The 17,511-nt window shown below is 36.8% G+C and overlaps 1 protein-coding gene across 1 annotated transcript in view; it reads left to right on the top strand.

Annotated features, from left to right (window-relative positions):
- The window catches only part of DCP2 (decapping mRNA 2), a 51,332-nt gene that overhangs the window by 20,593 nt on the left and 13,228 nt on the right, over positions 1–17,511 (top strand). Inside the window, exons 5-9 of the mRNA XM_005599504.4 lie at positions 4,999–5,126; positions 5,562–5,660; positions 16,734–16,886; positions 17,002–17,114; positions 17,213–17,320. Of these exons, the coding sequence (XP_005599561.1) occupies positions 4,999–5,126; positions 5,562–5,660; positions 16,734–16,886; positions 17,002–17,114; positions 17,213–17,320 (601 nt within the window). The remainder of the gene's footprint in view (positions 1–4,998; positions 5,127–5,561; positions 5,661–16,733; positions 16,887–17,001; positions 17,115–17,212; positions 17,321–17,511) is intronic.

Genomic DNA, 17,511 nt, shown 5'->3' with positions numbered 1-17,511 from the left:
TGGAGTAGGAGTAGGTGACCTAAAATAACCCTCATACTCAGCTCCTTGTAATTTTCCTTGAGCCCCATGACATAAGGAACCCCCCAGGGCTCTGCAGAAAATGGATGAAACACTTTGTTGTAGGTAACTGTTAACCATACAGAGTATTTGGGTAGGGCTAAAGAATATTATTCAGATCATTCGAAAATGGTATTCAAGAAGACTTATTTGGCAGGATAGATTGAACCATAGGGTGAACTGTTATATTACTTGAGATGTGGAGCAATAAGATCCCCAGCCATAGTAGAGGAACTACAAACAAAAGACTAAAGGGGCAGATTTAAGTGGAAGAAATAATCAAGCTATTTGACTGATTAAATATGGAGAAGTAAATGAGAAATCAAGGGGAATAGAAGTACCATTGAGCACCGTCTTTGTTAAAGGCTTGGTGATGGATTCTGTGGAGAAATCCTGGAAAACTTTGCTTTTAAGGAGCTATAATCTGGTTAGAGAAATATGATCAAAAGCAGCAAATCCTCTTCTGTGGTTTTGATCGATTTTGCATTGACTTAGAGTTCTACCAGAGCAACTTTATATATTTTGGGGTTCTAGATAAGATTTTGTGTGTGTATACACATGAGTTTTAAACTTTCCTTGCTGTTAAGAAAAATAAAAAACCTCTGTTTTAGTTATGTTTCTTTTAATTCAGTTATATGGAGAAAAAACTTTTATTGCTAGTGTGATAGACTTCATTAAATAACTGAGTACTTACTCTGTGCCAGGCATTGTTCGGTGAACAAGGTCCCTATCTTCAAGAAGAAGAGAGGGAGACAGGAAAGGAAATGATTATAGTGCAGTATGGTAAGTTATGACAGGGTAGTACAGAGTTCAGTAGGAAAAGAGGAGAGGGATACTCAACCCAGATTGAGAAGTAGATCAAAGTTTCCTTTGGAATACCTAGTCTCTGTGAGTAAGGTCTGTGTGAAAGAGTGAAAAAAATATGATTGGGTTGTAGAGTAAGTGGGGTGTGGGACAAGAGAGAAGCCAGAGAGTAAGTCAGGGGCTAAAGCATGTCAGGGTCTCGTAAGCCATGTTTGTTTGGACTTTATCCATAAGAGTAGTGGGAGAATAGAGGAGATTTTTTTTAAATTAAATTTGATTTTGGAGAAAAAATTTCAACTTACAGAGAAGTTGAAACACTATTACAGTGAACTGCCGTCATACCCTTCTTAGGTATTTACCCATTGTTAACGTTTTGCCACATTTGCTTATTTCTCTCTAGGGATGTTTTGAAAGACTGCTCTGGAATAGTGTAGGCAGTGAATTGGAGCAAGGTGAGACTGGGAACCTAGTTAAGATGGTGTTTTGCTAATTTATGAGAGAGGAATGGAAACCTGTGATAGAAGTGAATGGAAGAGGTTAAATTTGAATGATTGGTGTTAACTTGGATGTCTGAGGAGAGGTGGAAGGAAGAATCAGGGATGGTTCCCAGGTTTCGGATTTGAGCAGTTGAGTGGATGGATGTGCCATTCCATTTTTGTTTTTTTTTTTATTGAGTTAATGATAGGTTACAATCTTGTGAAATTTCAGTTGTACATTAATGTTTGTCATTCGTGTTGTAGGTGCACCACTTCACCCTTTGTGCCCACCCCCCACCCCACCTTTCCCCTGGTAGCCACTAATCTGTTCTCTTTGTCCACATTTTTAAATTCCTCATATGAGTGGAGTCATACAGAGATTATCCTTCTCTAACTGGCTTATTTCACTTAACATAATTCCCTCAAGGTCCATCCGTGTTGTTGCAAATGGAATGATTTTGTTCTGTTTTACAGCTGAGTAGTATTCCATTGTATATATATTATGCCATTCCATTTTTAGGAAAATGAGGGGAGATTTTGTAGGGGAGTTGTGGGTTCAGCATGGACAAGTTGGTTTGTGGTATACTGAAGTGGAGAGACTGCCTAGAGTAAAGTTAATAGCGTGAGTTCTGGAGCCGGATTCCTTGGGTTAGCTTCCCATCTTTGCCATTTACTAGCCATACAATCTTGGACAAATTGTGAGGCTTTTCTATGCGTCTGTTTTCTCTTTTGTAAATTGTGCATAGTCTTGTGATTTTTCTTCAGTAAGCACTCAGTAATACGGGTATAGAATGGGTATTCTGGATTTGTTCCTGGGTTGAAGTTTTGCTAGGGAGCTATATTCAGAGAATAGTGGGGCAAAGGAATTTTGTATATTGCTAAGTGATTAATTAAAGTGATGGACCAGATTGTTTAGGGAAGGAAATAAGGGCAGGAGGGTGCTAATATGAGAAAGTAAAACAGTCAAAGATTGATGCAGAATAACGACGATATAGTATGAGTAAATAAAAGAATGCTGCAGAAAGTTATGGTCAGAATGTTTTATTTTAATCAAACTACCAGAATAGTTGTAGTGATGGCAGGGTCTAGAATAGTTGCTATGGGAGTTAGTCCTGGAAGTGGGAATAGATGTGAAGGACAAGGAATACAAGGAGCTGAGGGCAGAGCTTGAGATGAGTTGTCCATGGAGAAATTGACACCATCTAAGGTAATGGTAGCGTTTTGAATGGAAATTACTGTCTAAGTGATTGTTTATATCTAGGGTAGATTTCTCATGTTTTTGAAAAAATGTTTACAATAAAAAGAGTATATAAAAAATTATTAAATTGTTTAAAAAAAAAGATTGTATGTAATCCAAGTGGACGTGTGCTTAAAATTCTTATATTCTTTATTTAATCAGTGTAGCCTTCTATCTTTCTTTTAGAACTACTGTGTAAGGCCCAGTAACCCAGATTCCAGATTCAAAATAATTTGGTTTGGGGTGTCAAGAAAATGAGACAATAGTCAATTAAGAATTGTAGTAAAAATTAGAAATGATAACTAACAATTATTCAGTGCATGTTATAGGGTTTTTTGAATTAAATATGTTATGTCATTAAATAAAAATGGTTTTAAAAAAATTTCCAATCCCATGTTTGTATTGAATTACTTTTATACTTTTAAGTGTGAAGGAAGATTGAAGAGTTGTTAGTGGGGAAATTGATGTCATTTTGGATTAGGTTCTGTTACTTGCTAATTGTGTAGACTTGAGCCAAGTACTTAATAGGTTCTTTTCAAAGTTAATTCCAAGTGTACCTTGAACTGTAGTTGTTTGGTTCAGTTAACTCACTTATTTTGTGGTGGTTTTGGGGTAGGAAAAAAATGGATAAATGTAGAATGTAAATAGTTTCCAAAGTTAAGTCAGTTGATTTAATTTCTTTTGCTAAATCTTTCTTTTTTTGTTAAAGAAGTTGTTTAATGGGTAGAAAAATGAGGTAACACTGATTTGTGGAGACACTGATGCACTTAGAAATTATTAGGTATGTTATAGGGAGAAGAAAGAGAGAAAAACTGGGTAAGCATCCTCCTCTCTAAACTATTGGAAGTTCTCTCTGTTCCTGGGTATTTTTATATGTTTTTTTCTATGGTTAAATTTTTAATGGAAAAAAATCCATTTATATGAAATTTATACTTAAAGAAAATCTGTGATAACTTTAGAACGCAAAAGGGATTTTACTACACATCTAAAGCCAGTTTTTTATTGGGAAATACCTTTCAGAGTCTTAGCAAGCCCGTGTAGAACCATGGGGCTTTCTGTAATGGTTAATATTGTATCCAAACTTAGTCCCTTTTTTTCTCCCCAAATGAAGGCATGGAATAGTTGAGATTAGCCTAGTGCCTGTCCTTTAACTACAGTGTTGTCATAGATGGTTGACTTTTCAGTCTCTTTGAGGGTCTCTTTAATTCTTACTACAACTATAAAACCAAAACAGATTTTTAAATAGAAAGCTGTAGAACTCATAAAATTTATTTTCATAAAATGAATTAATGTGATGTTTTTATTTAAACCAAACCACCGATCACAATGTGAATATAATGCTGACTTCTTTGAGGGTGTTTTGACGTACCTGTTCTACTAGTTTTTCCATCACCTTTTTTTGGCCCATCTGTTATGAAACTTTCCTTTCTGTATTATCTTGGGAAGTCATTTGACCCTAATGCATCATTTGCATGTTAGGTTTCTTCTGTTTTTAGTAGCCCACAGCAGTTAAGGTAGTACTAGTACCAGTATGGTCTCTGAAAACAAGTAGTAGTGCTTTATACATGTCTTCATCCAAATGACTGAAAATCTGCTCATTTTACATGTTTTTAGATTGTCAAAATGAAAACACAGAATATGTAAGTCTTTGTAGAGGACTTGAAGACCCTTAAGAATATGTCTTCAATGTTAGAAGCACTGTCATAAATTACAGTTTTTCCCAGGCTTTTCATAATTAACAGCGTTGTAGTGATGAGGCATTTGATAGCATGGACTATTGGAAACCTGAGCATATACTTTACAGGTTTAGGTTTTATTTACTTAAAAAAGAAATTATTCTGCCTGATTTTGGGGGGGCATACCCAATCCATTTTGAAACAGGCTAATACCCAGATTTACCTTTCTCTAATATCCTTAGTAAATCTTCATCTTAAAAGTGTTTTTAATTATGAAAGCAGTATATGTGTATGGTAAAGAAATTCAGCAGTAGGATACTTCATTCCTAGTTCTACATCCTGGAGTTGACCACTCTTACCATTCTGCCTCTTGCCCATCTATGTGTACTGTATTTCTGTTTCTTGCTATTGGTTTCAGTATCTGTTGACTCCTTATGTGATGAATTTGACTGACTTAATGAGAAGTATTTGAAGTGTTCACATGGTCCTGAATTTATTTAACTTAGGGATCCAGCACTATGAGTATCCAGAGCTTACTTGATTTGTGTCTTGGTTAAATGCAGAAGTTAACAATGACAAGTTTGAGAGAAAACAAATGTGAAAAAACAAAAAAAGGAGTAAACTTAAGTGAGGTGAAGATTTGAGTAATTTCATATAAATACCTGTTTGGTGGAAATACGTCTCTTCCTGTATCTAAGTGCTCAAGATATATTAAGGGAGAAAGTAGCTTCCTTAACATTGTGTATACTCTTCAGTCATTGTCCATTTTTGCTGCCTCAAGGTGAAGATGTGGAAAAAGTTTTGGATGAATGGAAGGAATATAAAATGGGAGTACCAACGTATGGTGCAATTATTCTTGATGAGACACTTGAAAATGTGAGTGTAATAAAATAAAAGATTTTTAGTGAAATAGTCATCAGCTGTTTTCATCCTATTAATAAAATATTTGTGTTATTTCTGTAATGTTCTGACCTGAGGTTTTAAAGTGTACTTAGCTTTTTAGTGCTAAAAGATCAAATTTTTCATATTTTGTCTGCATTTTAGGTCGTAATATTTTATACTTGTTGCAGTATGGCTTATTGCAAAGAAGTGTCACTTCGTTGTTGAAGAAATGCTTTTTAAAATGGGCAGAATGTCTTTCTTCACCCTACTAGTAGTATATTCAGACTCATGGAAGATATCTAAACCAAGTGCTGTGTAAAATTACTGGTGATAACAGTTATCTGAGTAAGGAGAAAAACACCTTTGGCTTTTAGAACCGATGATGGGAAAGGAGGGCAAGTTTTATTTTTATCTTTGCTTATTTTGTAGGTACTACTGGTTCAGGGGTACCTAGCAAAATCAGGCTGGGGATTTCCAAAAGGAAAAGTAAATAAAGAAGAAGCTCCTCATGATTGTGCTGCTAGAGAGGTGAGTTATTGAAGTTTCTAACACAGTGACATTTGGTGGTTATGTTTTGAGGGTCTTTTTAGCTATAGAGACTTACTTGTTTGGACCATCTAATCCTCTTTCCAGAATTTGACTGCATGAAATAACTTATCTTTTATAATATAACTTTTGATTCTTTTGTCCACATCTTTCTATCATTTATTCTTCCCTTGTTTCCGTTTTCTTTCATTGTTCATTTTTATTTATCTTTTTAACTCTTTTTTTTTTGATGGTATCTTCTCCACCTTTCCTTTTAGAATTGGATTTGTAATTGGTAAAACATTTTGGTTAAAACTTGTTTTATGTTTATAGTCTTGGCTTCCAGGTAAGTGCACAGTTTGGACTTTTCTAAGAAATTTGCATTGCTCAAAACTCACTGTACCTTCCATTGCCTATAAGATGAAGTTTAATTCTTCAGGTATTGAAACTCCCTCCACTACCCCCAACACAAAACTTAGCCATTCCTAAATTTATCTTTCTTTCTTCTCAGTTAAAAGGATTTATTCTTCGTCCCCTGAATTTGACTGATTTGTTTCAGCCTCTAAACTGTTGCTCATCTTATTTCTCTACCTGGAAAGTTCTCTTGTCTTCCTGCCTATTCAGATCCTATCTAGGTACCTTTCTAGACCCAGCTCAGATTATCCTTTTTCCCTGAAGGACCTTCCCACAGCAATGAGGTAGTTTTCTAGGTCCAGAAAAGACACTACATTAATTGGAATGACAGAAATTTTGGTTAAATTGAGTGAGATCAGCTGTCTCCATAATTGGATCTTCTTGGAGGAACTTGGTGGAAATCAAAACCTAAACTTACAAAACTGAAGAAGTACCCCAATCCCAAGGGATCTACCTGCACCTACCACTACAACCCTCCATCTGATGAGTTTTATACACTGTATTGTAAACAGTCAGGATGATGCAGAAATAGGATATTTGGGGTATGAGAGAGAGAGAGAGTTAACCTGTGAACTGAGGCACCCAGTTTTCACGTTAGTTTATCTTATTTATTTGTTCTCTGCTCTGGGATACCAAGATAAGAGGTTGTCTTGTCCATGTGGTGCTAATTTTAGTAATGATTATAGATCACCACAATGTGTGAGAAAGTACATACAATTTATTCTTATGGCATGGGGCGTAGGAAAATGGAGTGTGGAAGATAGGATCTAAAGAGAGTCTTGTGGGGAGGGGTACAACAATTATGAGAGGTTGTCATCTCCATTTTACAGATGAGGGACTGAAACATAGAGCAGTTTAGTCACATGCCCAAGGTCTGACAGTTAGTAAGCAGCAGAACAGGGATGCAAACCCTGGTGGTTGGGCTCTGGAGTCCATGTTCTCCACTGCTATGATACAGGCAGCCAAGGAATATTTGTAAATGGGTATTTCTAAACGTACACATGCACCAATGAAAACAGAAGGAATTTGTAATTTTTAAGTATATCTTTTTCTAACAACACGTACCTTTCTGATTTGGATCAATATGAATTTTTTTCTTCTGTTTTAGGATTTTTGTCTGGCTCTGAGGAAAGCACAGGTATTCTGCCGATCCATAGTCCCTTAATTTCAGGGGAAAAGGTTACCCTTTGATAATAAGAATTCTAACTTAAAACCTTTCCTATCTAAATTACATCCTCTTTTTGCTGATAAAGGAACTTGTCAGAAAAGATTTGGCTTTAATTCCTGTAAGTTTTTGGATTAGAATTTTTAAAGGCAAGTGTTTTGACTGTTATTCCTGATTTTTGAATGACTACCTTTGTCATAAAGAGAGAAAAGTTTTGAGGTTAAGGTGGAACATTGCTGTCTTAGTCCACTCAGGCTGCCATAACGAAATATTGCAGCCTAGGTGGCTGAAACTGCAGAAATTTATTTCTCACCGTTTTGGAGGCTAGCAAGTCCAAGATCAAGGTGCCTGCTTCTTTGGTTCCTGGTGAGGACTCTAAGCTTGCAGATGGCTGCCTTTTCACTGTGTGCTCGTGTGACCTTTCCTGGGTGCTTGTGTGAGTGCAGAGAGTGTGCTCTCTCTCTTCCTCCTCTTACAAGGGCACCAGCCCTATTGGTTTAGGGCCCCGCCCTTAGGACCTCATTTAACCTTTATCATCTCCTTTTAGGCCTTGTTTCCAAATACCATTACATTGGGGGTTAGATCTTCAACATGAATTTTGAAGGGGCGCAGTTCAGTCCTAGCAGTTGCCATTTTTGAGAGATGAAAGCATTCATCTAGCTGTCCTAGAGTTGCAGTATGTGCTTCTGCCGCTTGGTGGTACTGCAGCATAATAGAAACAGGGAACCACCGGTGTTAAGTCTTAGTTGAAAACCAGATTGTTATTCTATCCTTTATAGGAGTTTATATTAATGTCACATTGTTCCTTTTAATTTTCACTTGTATTAACATATAAGGAGAAGTTTTGTCTTAATTTTCTACTTGTCTTTAGTTAGACTTAGGCTGATGTCCTAAGTACTTTTTCTCTTGAAGTTATGTAGTTCTGCCATGGGTGCTTACCCATATTTTAAGTGGTTAATAACATTTTAATTTGGTTATTATTATAACAGTTTTATTTGGTTTATTATAATTATATTAATGTTATTATTTCACTATATATGGCATCCAGAGATGTTTTGTTATGCTGTGGCAGAATGTGACACATCCTATAAAGACTGTGTATGTGGGCTGAGCTGAAAGAACCAGTGGTAAGCAGGCTTCTTAGGGAGAAGGTATGAATAATTGTAAGTGGAAAGCTAAGGGCCATCTTAATTAGTAATTTCCAATCTTCTCTTTGACCTTTTGGTTCACCTTTGTTAGTTGGGTTATTTCTGATCACTTTTATTCGGTGAAGTAGATTTAGGACAAAGGTGAAAAGTGTTTTCTAGATATTGTTGAAAGGATGTGTTAGGATAACCTCAGTATATTTTTGTCGTCAGTTGTGGTGAAATACCAGCCATTCTTGAAAACAAGCAAATGATACTTGGCAGTTCACTTGTGGTTTCAGGATTTCATATTGTTGCTTTTGTTTGACAAAACAATATATTTTATTGTAATGAAGCTGACTTTACTATGCATTTATATGATTTAATCTTGATAGAATTTGTACAGGGGAACTATTGGTTGGTTTATTCTATCTCTTCCTGTAGGCTTATAGGACACAGATTATAGGTGGAGAATTTCATTGTCTGTCTATGCTGGTGCTCTTTGGGTGGCTCATTTTTAAATCTTACTTAGAGATTTTTATCTGATATCATTGGAGAAGTTAATGCTATTCCATGTGCCAGGAAAATTGACTATGAATTATAATACAAGAATACGTTTGATTCACAGAAAATGTGGCATTAACATTTTTGTCTTTGATGTTTGTACATGTAAGTGATCTATTAAAGATTTTTTCTGGGAAATGTTTGATGAGAGTGAATACCCGATTTTAGAGTCAAATCAATCTTTATCACTTTCAGAATTGAGATCATATCTGTTACTTTATTATATTTGTTCTTAGTTTGATTGTACAGGGCTTGAAGCTACCTGTGTTAGCAGTGACGGCCCTTTTCATTTTGCCTCATACTATACTACTTCCTCTTTCGAGCTATCTAAATGGAATGCCCTTTTCTTCTTACCTATCTGGCAAACTCCAGTTCATCCTTCAAGTCCTAGCTCAGATGTATCTGGCAGAATAGGATACTGTCCATGACAGCCTTCCGAAGGTGAGCACCCCAACTCACAACTCACGCTTCACCTCTACCCAGGGCTGAGTTAGGCACCCTGATTCTGTACTCCCACAGGACCCTCCTACCTTTTGGAACGTATATCATTTTACAATTATTTTTCTCTTTTTTTAGGCTGAGCTCCTTAAGCAGTGCTTGCTTTTATTCATTTCTGAAGTCAGTGCCTAGGACAGTATTTGTCACTTAGTAAGCACACAGTACATATTTGAATGCACAAAAACCAACTAAACATTAATTATATGTGACTCCTTAAAAATTGCGTTAATACTGAGATAATTTCAAGTATAGTGAAAATAGTAAGAAGAATGCAAAAAAAAGACTCACCCATTAATATTTTGCTGGTTTTGCTTTATTACTTTTGATACATATGTATGTGTGGTTTTTATTATTATTGCTGAATAATTTAGGAGTAAATTGCACATATAATGCTCCTTAACCCTTAATTGTGCATGTAAATTTTAAGAACTTGGAAGTTCTCTAATATAATCACAGTGTAATTATCAAATTCAGGAATGTAACATTGATAGGAGCTGTTATCTAATGGACAGTTCATATTCAGATTTACTAATTGCCCCGTCATGGTCTTTTTCAGCTGTTTCTACCGTGTCCCCCATCCAGGGCCATGTGTTGTATTTGCATTTAATTATTGTGTGTCCTCAGTCTCCTTTTAATCTGAAGCGATTCCTCAGTCCTTCTGTAACACTTACTTTATTAAGGGAATATTCAGTTAGATACTGTTTGTACACAAAGGTAACAGGCTTTGCTCTCAAGGAACTTAAGACTATACAATTTACAGCATAGTTTCTAATTATTATACAGACTTAACGTGACTAGGTATGTATACTTACTTCCAATTATAAGGTATTCAAAGGAGGGAACTAAAGAGAATAGTTGTAAAAACAGAATTAAGTACCATCCATAAATTATCTTTTGAACTTTTTTTGTTGAAGGATAAAAACATACAGTGCACTAATCTTAACAGTTTGTTTTTATGTATGTATATACCTGTGAAACTACCACGCGGTTTAAAATACAGAATCTTTCCAGCGCCTCAGAAGATTTTTTCCTGCCCCTTCTCCATCAATACCTGTTTTCCCCCACACTTCCTAGAGGGAACCACTATTTTGACTTCTGTCACCATTGATTATTTTTGCCTGTTCTTGAGCTTCATATAAATAGGATTTTGCAGTAGGTACTCTTTTTGTTTTGTGTCTTTGGCTCAATATAATGCCTTTAAGATTCATCTGTATTGTTGCATATATCGGTAGTTGGTTCTTTTTTAATTGTTCTGTGTAGTGTTCTAGTGTACAAATATACCACAATTCCTTATCCATTCTCTAATGCATTGGATTTTATCCAGTTTTTGGCTATTATGAGTAAAACTGCTGTCAATATTGTAAATAAGCCCTCATTTCTCTAGGAGTGGACTTACTGAGTCATAGGGAAGCTGCGTACCTACTACCAATAGTTTTCCATGTATAATTTTACCAATTTACATTCCCACCACCTGCATATGAGAGTTCTAGTTGTCCTGGCTGCCTCGTGGAATTACCAATTTAAAAAATGTTATCCCATGTTCATGGATGGGAAGAATTAATATTGCTAAAATGTCATTACTACCAAAACCCGTCTGTAGATTCAGTGCAATCCCTGTCAAGATTCCAGTGGCAGTTTTTACAGAAATGGACAAAACAATCCTAAAATTTATATGGAACCACAAAAGACTCCGAATTGCCAAAGCAATCCTGAGAAAGAAGAACAAAGTGGGAGGCATCACACTTCCTTATTTCAAGCTATCCAGTAAAGCTATACAGTGATCAAAACAGTATGATACTGGTGTAAAAACGGACACACAGATCAGTGGAACAGAGTTAAGAGCCCAAGAATAAACCCAAGCATATACAGTCAGTGAATATTTGATAAGGGAGTGGAGAAAACTCAACTGAGAAATGGTGCCAGGAAAATTGGGTATTCACATGTAAAAGAATGAAACTAGACCCTTATCTTATACCACTTAGAAAAATTAACTTAGATTAAAGGCTTAAGTGTAAGACCTGAAACCATGAAACTCCTAGAAGAAAATATAGGAAAAATGCTCCTTGGCATGAGTTTTGGCATTGATTCTTTGAATGTGACACCTAAAGCACAAGCCACAAAATATTAAAATAAAAAGTGAGACTATATCATAAACTAAAAAGCTTTTGCATAGCGGAAGACAATCAACAAAGTGAAAAGACAGCCTACAGAATGGGAAAAAGTATTTGCAAACCATTTATCTAATAAGGGGTAATATCCAAAATATATAAAGAACTCATACAACTCAATAGCAGAAAAGCTAATAATCCCATTAAAAAATGGGCAAAAGACCTGAATAGACATTTTTTTAAAGAAGATATATGAATGGCCAGTAAGTACATGAAAAGATGCTCAACATCACTAGTCATTAGGGAAATGCAAATCAAAACCACAATGAGATATTGCCTCACACCTGTTAGAATGGCTGTCATCAGAAAGACAAGAGAGAATGAATGAATGCTGGCAAGGATGTAGAGAAAAAGGAAACCTTGTGCACTTTTGGTGGGATTGTAAACTGGTACAGCTATTGTGGAAAAACAGTGTGGAGGATCCTCACAGTAGATCCCCAAAATTAGAGCTACCAAATGATCCAGCGATTCCACTTCTGGGAATCTATACAAAGGAAACGAAAGCACTAACTTGAAAAGATATCTGCACTCTCATGTTCATAGTAGCATTATTTACGACAGCCAAGATATGGAGACAAACGAAGTGTCCATTGACGGATGACTGGATAAAGAAGTTGTGATTTATATATATATTTACACACACAATTTACACAATATATATTTACACATATGTATATCTGCACTCTCTATATATACTTATACACACAGTGAAATATTATTCAATGAGGAAATCTTGCCATTTGCGAAAACATGGATGGACCTAGAGGGAATTATGGTAAGTGAAATAAGTTAAACAGGGCAAGACAAATACTGTATGATTTTGCTTTTATGTGGAATCTGAAAAAAAAAAAAACCAACCTAACTCATAGTAAAAGAGATCAGATTTGTGGTTACCAGGGGCGGGGGATGGGGGGTAGAAATTGGAGGAAAGTAGTCAAAAGGTACAAATTTCCAGTTATAAGATAAATACATACTAGAGATACGTACAACATGATAACTAATTGACATTGCTGTATGATATATATGAAAGTTGTTAACAGTAGAACTTTTGAGTTCTCATCACAAGGAAAAGAATTTGTTTTTCTTGCATGTATATAGGGTGGTGGATGCTAACTAAACTTATTGTGGTAATCATTTTACAATATATGTAAGTGAAACCATTATTCTATATACCTTAACCTTATATAGTGATGATATATGTCAATGATATCTCAGTAAAACTGGAGAAAGATTTTATGGTCATTTTGCAATATATACAAATATTGAATCATTGTGTTGTACACCTGAAGCTAATATAATGTTGTATGTTGATTATATCTAAATTTAAAAAAACTTTAGGGGCTGGCCCCGTGGCCGAGTGGTTAAGTTCGCGCTCTGCTGCAGGCTGCCCAGTGTTTCGTTGGTTTGAATCCTGGGCACGGACATGGCACTGCTCATCAAACCACGCTGAGGCAGTGTCCCACATACCACAACTAAAAGGACCCACAACAAAGAATATACAACTATGCACCGGGGGGCTTTGGGGAGAAAAAGGAAAAAATAAAATCTTTAAAAAAAAAAAACAAAAAACATTAGCAATTCTGCTGGAAATGTAATGGTATATCATTGTGCTTTTTTTTGCGGGGGTGGGGAAGATTAGCCCTGAACTAACACCTGCTGCCAATCCTCCTCTTTTTGCTCAGGAAGGCTGGCCCTGAGCTAACATCCATGCCCATCTTCCTCTACTTTATACGTGGGACGCCTACCACAGCATGACTTGCCAGGTGGTGCCATGTCTGCACCTGGGATCCGAACTGGAGAACCCCAGGCCGCTGAAGTGGAACATCTGCACTTAACCGCTGTGCCACTGGGCCAGCCCCTCATTGTGTTTTAATTTGTATTCTCCTGAAGTTTATAGTGATGTTGAGCACATTATCATATTCTTATTGGCCGTTTGAATGTCCTCTTTTATTAAGTATCCACTTATGTTACCCATTTTTTTATAGTTGAGTTACTTACTGATATATAGGACTTTTTAACATATTCTACATTTGAGTGTATTGTGACTGTCTTCTGGTTTATGTCTTTGCTTTTGACTCTCTTAATGGAGCCTTTGATGAAGAGAAACAATTTCATACATCACTGATGTATAAACTTAGGTAAACCAGCCTTTCCCTTTTTTTTGAGAAAGATTAGCCCTGAGCTAACATCTGCCACCAATCCTCCTCTTTTTGCTGAGGAAGACTGGCCTTGAGCTAACATCTCTGCCCATCTTCCTCTATTTTATATGTGAGATGCCACCACAGCGTGGCTTGATAAGTGGTGTGTAGGTCTGCTTCTGGGATCTGAACTTGCGAACCCCAGGCTGCCAAACCAGAGCGTGCGAACCCAACCGCTATGCCACTGGGCTGGCCCCAAAACCAGTCTTAATTGTTACAGTTATAAATCCAATATCCATCAAAATTGAATTATAATCGAAAACGGTTTTAAGCACTGTCTCATGCAGTAGAGTTTCAAAGAAGGGAAAACCAGAGCATCTGGACCTTTGCTTTAATGGGAACACTCAGATAGCATACATGAGTTATGAAGTGAATCTACGTGATTGATGGTTTAATTATATTGTCTTATGAATACAAATGTTAAAATTTGGGGAAGTGGGAAACCAAGACACTTCTATCACTGAGCCTTCAGAATTTTATTTTGAACAAGGTATATAGTTTGATATGGTTGAATGTGAGTGATCACCTCTACAATAGACAGTTTCTATATATACCTATGTAACACCAAATGTAGATATAAAGAAACACAGGACAAGAAAACTAACTTTCTTTTGATATCACATATGTACATCTGTACACAGTCTGTCATTTCCAGAAGTGGGAAATACAAATAATCTGTCTCCTTTTCTATATACTGTAGAACAATTTTCGAGTGAGTATATTAACCCAGTTCTTAAAATTAGGAACAAAAGGTTTAGCATAGTTAGGAGTATACAGAAATGGTGATAGAAATGAGTTAGATGTTATGGAGGAGCTTAAATTGGAAGACTACACATGCCTGAGAGAAGTGCAGATGTCCCCTTATTGAGGAAGGTAGAAAGATGTACATGAACTGACAAGAGAAGCAGGGAAGAGACAAAAGGAATGGGTAGAAAATAGCTCCTCCGTACTCATACCTTGCAAGAGATTCGTGCCCCTGCATGTGTTTTGATGTCTTCTGTCCCACTGATTGGTTAGGAGATGCTGAAACTAGAGGGAAGGAGAGGAACTCCAGCATAAAAGATCTGCGGTGGTTTCTGCAGCTGCTGTGAATCCAAAGCCTTTTTGATTTTGAGGGTGAAAAGGGGAAGGACTTTGTCAGAGTAATACAAATGTTATTTGAGGGAGAACTTTAAGGCTAGAAGAGACCGGTGGTTTTTATTTTAAACAGAAGCCCAGTATATTAATCTGGGCAACCAGAGCATGACTTCTCTGGTTGAAGGAAAGGGTAAGAGTTAGATGTAACATTAATTCCTGAGATTTATATTCTCTCGGTTCCTCCTCCCCCAGTCCTTGAGGCACTACTGAGGGCAGACAGTTTTAGAAGCATTAAGCTAGTTCACTAGTGTCCAGTTCTTTAGTGTTGACGATTACAACCCCTCTCCCAACACACACACCTGCACACAAATGTGGTTGTGGCTGTACTTTTGGAATCTGTCCATTTAATGTTAGTATTCAAGCAATTCAATTTTCATGTTTGAAAAGTAGTTTTATTCATATAAGACATTTTTTAGTTTGTAGTTTTCTGTACATATAGATTCATGGATACTGTGAATAAAATCCATATGTGGTCCCCAGTGATATAATTCCCACAGATTGGGATGTATTTTATATGGGATATATTCTAATCTGATGTATTGTAACATCTTAAGAGTTCGGGGGGGGGTGATGCTGGCCCTGTGGCTGAGTGGTTAAGTTTGCAGCTCTGCTTTGGTGGCCCAGTGTTTCACTGGTTTGGATCCTGGGCGCAGACATGGCACCGCTCGTCAGGCCACGTTGAGGCGGCGTCCCACATGCCACAGCTAGAAGGACCCAAAACTGAAAATACACAACTATGTACTGGAGGGATTTGGGGAGAAGAAGCAAAAAGAAAAAAAAAGAGTTCTGGGCCCAACAAACAATTCTCAGACACCAGTTGAGTGTCCTACAGTTCATCTCAATTCTGGCATTCTCGACCCACAGGGAGTTAACAGATTCCACAGGTTAAGGGCTCAGTTCTACCAGACTGTCCTCAACTTCAGATGCCAGTTGCAAGTCCATGTTGTCACTTGTGTATCTGACTGAGTGGCTGTAGATTGGAAGTTCCATTGACTCCCTCCTTGGGTTTGATTCATTTGCTGGGTGGCTCACAGAACTCAGAGAAACATTTTACTTACTAGATCACTGGTTTATCATAGGAGGATATAATTCAGGAACAGGCAGATGGAAGAGATGCATAGGGCAGGGTATGGGGAAAGGGCAGGGAGTTTACATGCTGTTCCTAGCACACCACTTTCCCCAAATCTCACATGTTCACCAACCTAGAAGCTCTCTGAACCCCATTCTTTTGGGTTTTAATGGAGGCCTCGTTACGTAAGCATGATTGACTAAATCATTGGTCACTTGGTGATTGAGCTCAATCTCCAACCTCTCTCCTCTCCCTGGAGGAGGGGGTGAGGTGGGGTGGAGGTGAGACTGAAAGTTCCAACCCTTGAATCACGTGCTTGGTTCTGGCAATCAGCCCACATTCGGTGGGGCTCAAAAGTCACCTCATTAACATAACAGACACCTTTGTTGCTTTCATCATTTAGGAAATTCCAAGGGTTTTAGGAGCTCTGTACCAGAAAGGGGGACAAAGACCAAATAAATATATACTTCTTATTGTAAATAACAGTATCACACATCTCCCTTCATTGAATAGGTGAAGAAACAGGCTCAGATATATAAACAAGTTTTTCCATAGTCAAACAGTTAAGTAGAGGCAGAGCTAGAACTAGGCTCTGGAATATTCTGACTTCCTGCCTAGTGTTTGCATACCATTAATTGCCTGGATATTTCTGAATTTTTGCCTTTGAAATAAACAGATTTTAATGAACTGGAGGGTCTAACAGTAAAAATGGAAAATCATTCAGATTTGTTGTTTTCAGGTCTTTGAAGAAACTGGTTTTGATATCAAAGATTATATTTGTAAGGATGATTACATTGAACTTCGAATCAATGACCAGCTTGCTCGTTTGTACATCATTCCAGGAATTCCAAAAGACACAAAATTTAACCCAAAGACCAGAAGAGAAATTCGGGTATGTAATTGAAAATATTTTCAGTATAGTATTTCAATTGAATGAAGTAGGAAATTGCTTTTAGAAACTCCTTGATAATAATTAACTCAATGAATTATTTTCTTCTTGTGTTTAGAACATTGAGTGGTTCTCCATTGAGAAATTGCCCTGTCATAGAAATGATATGACCCCAAAATCCAAACTTGGTTTGGCACCTAACAAATTTTTTATGGCCATTCCCTTTATCAGGTATGTTCATGTTTCTTGAATACAAAACTAACCTTCATAATTCTGATAGTCAGCTTCTTAATGCAGCCAAGTTTTAAAAGTAAATAATATTTCCGTAGACCATTACGGGACTGGCTTTCTCGAAGATTTGGAGATTCCTCAGACAGTGACAATGGATTTTCCTCAGCTGGTAGCACACCAGCTAAACCCACTGTGGAAAAATTGAGGTAAAGAAATACATTCATAGGATTCTGACTTTCTGATAGTTTTTAAATACAGTAGCATTTTACTTCTAAAGTTTTTAGAGGTGTTGGATTCCTTTTTATAGGTACTGTTTTGTTACTGCTCTCACAGATGAAAAAAAATTTTTTTAAGGGTTTTTGATGAGATGAAAAAGGTTAATTGGAGCTGGAAAAGA

Source organism: Equus caballus, chromosome 14, assembly GCF_041296265.1.
Source record: "Equus caballus isolate H_3958 breed thoroughbred chromosome 14, TB-T2T, whole genome shotgun sequence".
Taxonomy (NCBI): domain Eukaryota; kingdom Metazoa; phylum Chordata; class Mammalia; order Perissodactyla; family Equidae; genus Equus; species Equus caballus.
Note: the sequence above shows the minus strand (reverse complement) of the source record. Positions and strands in the feature narration are given on the sequence as shown.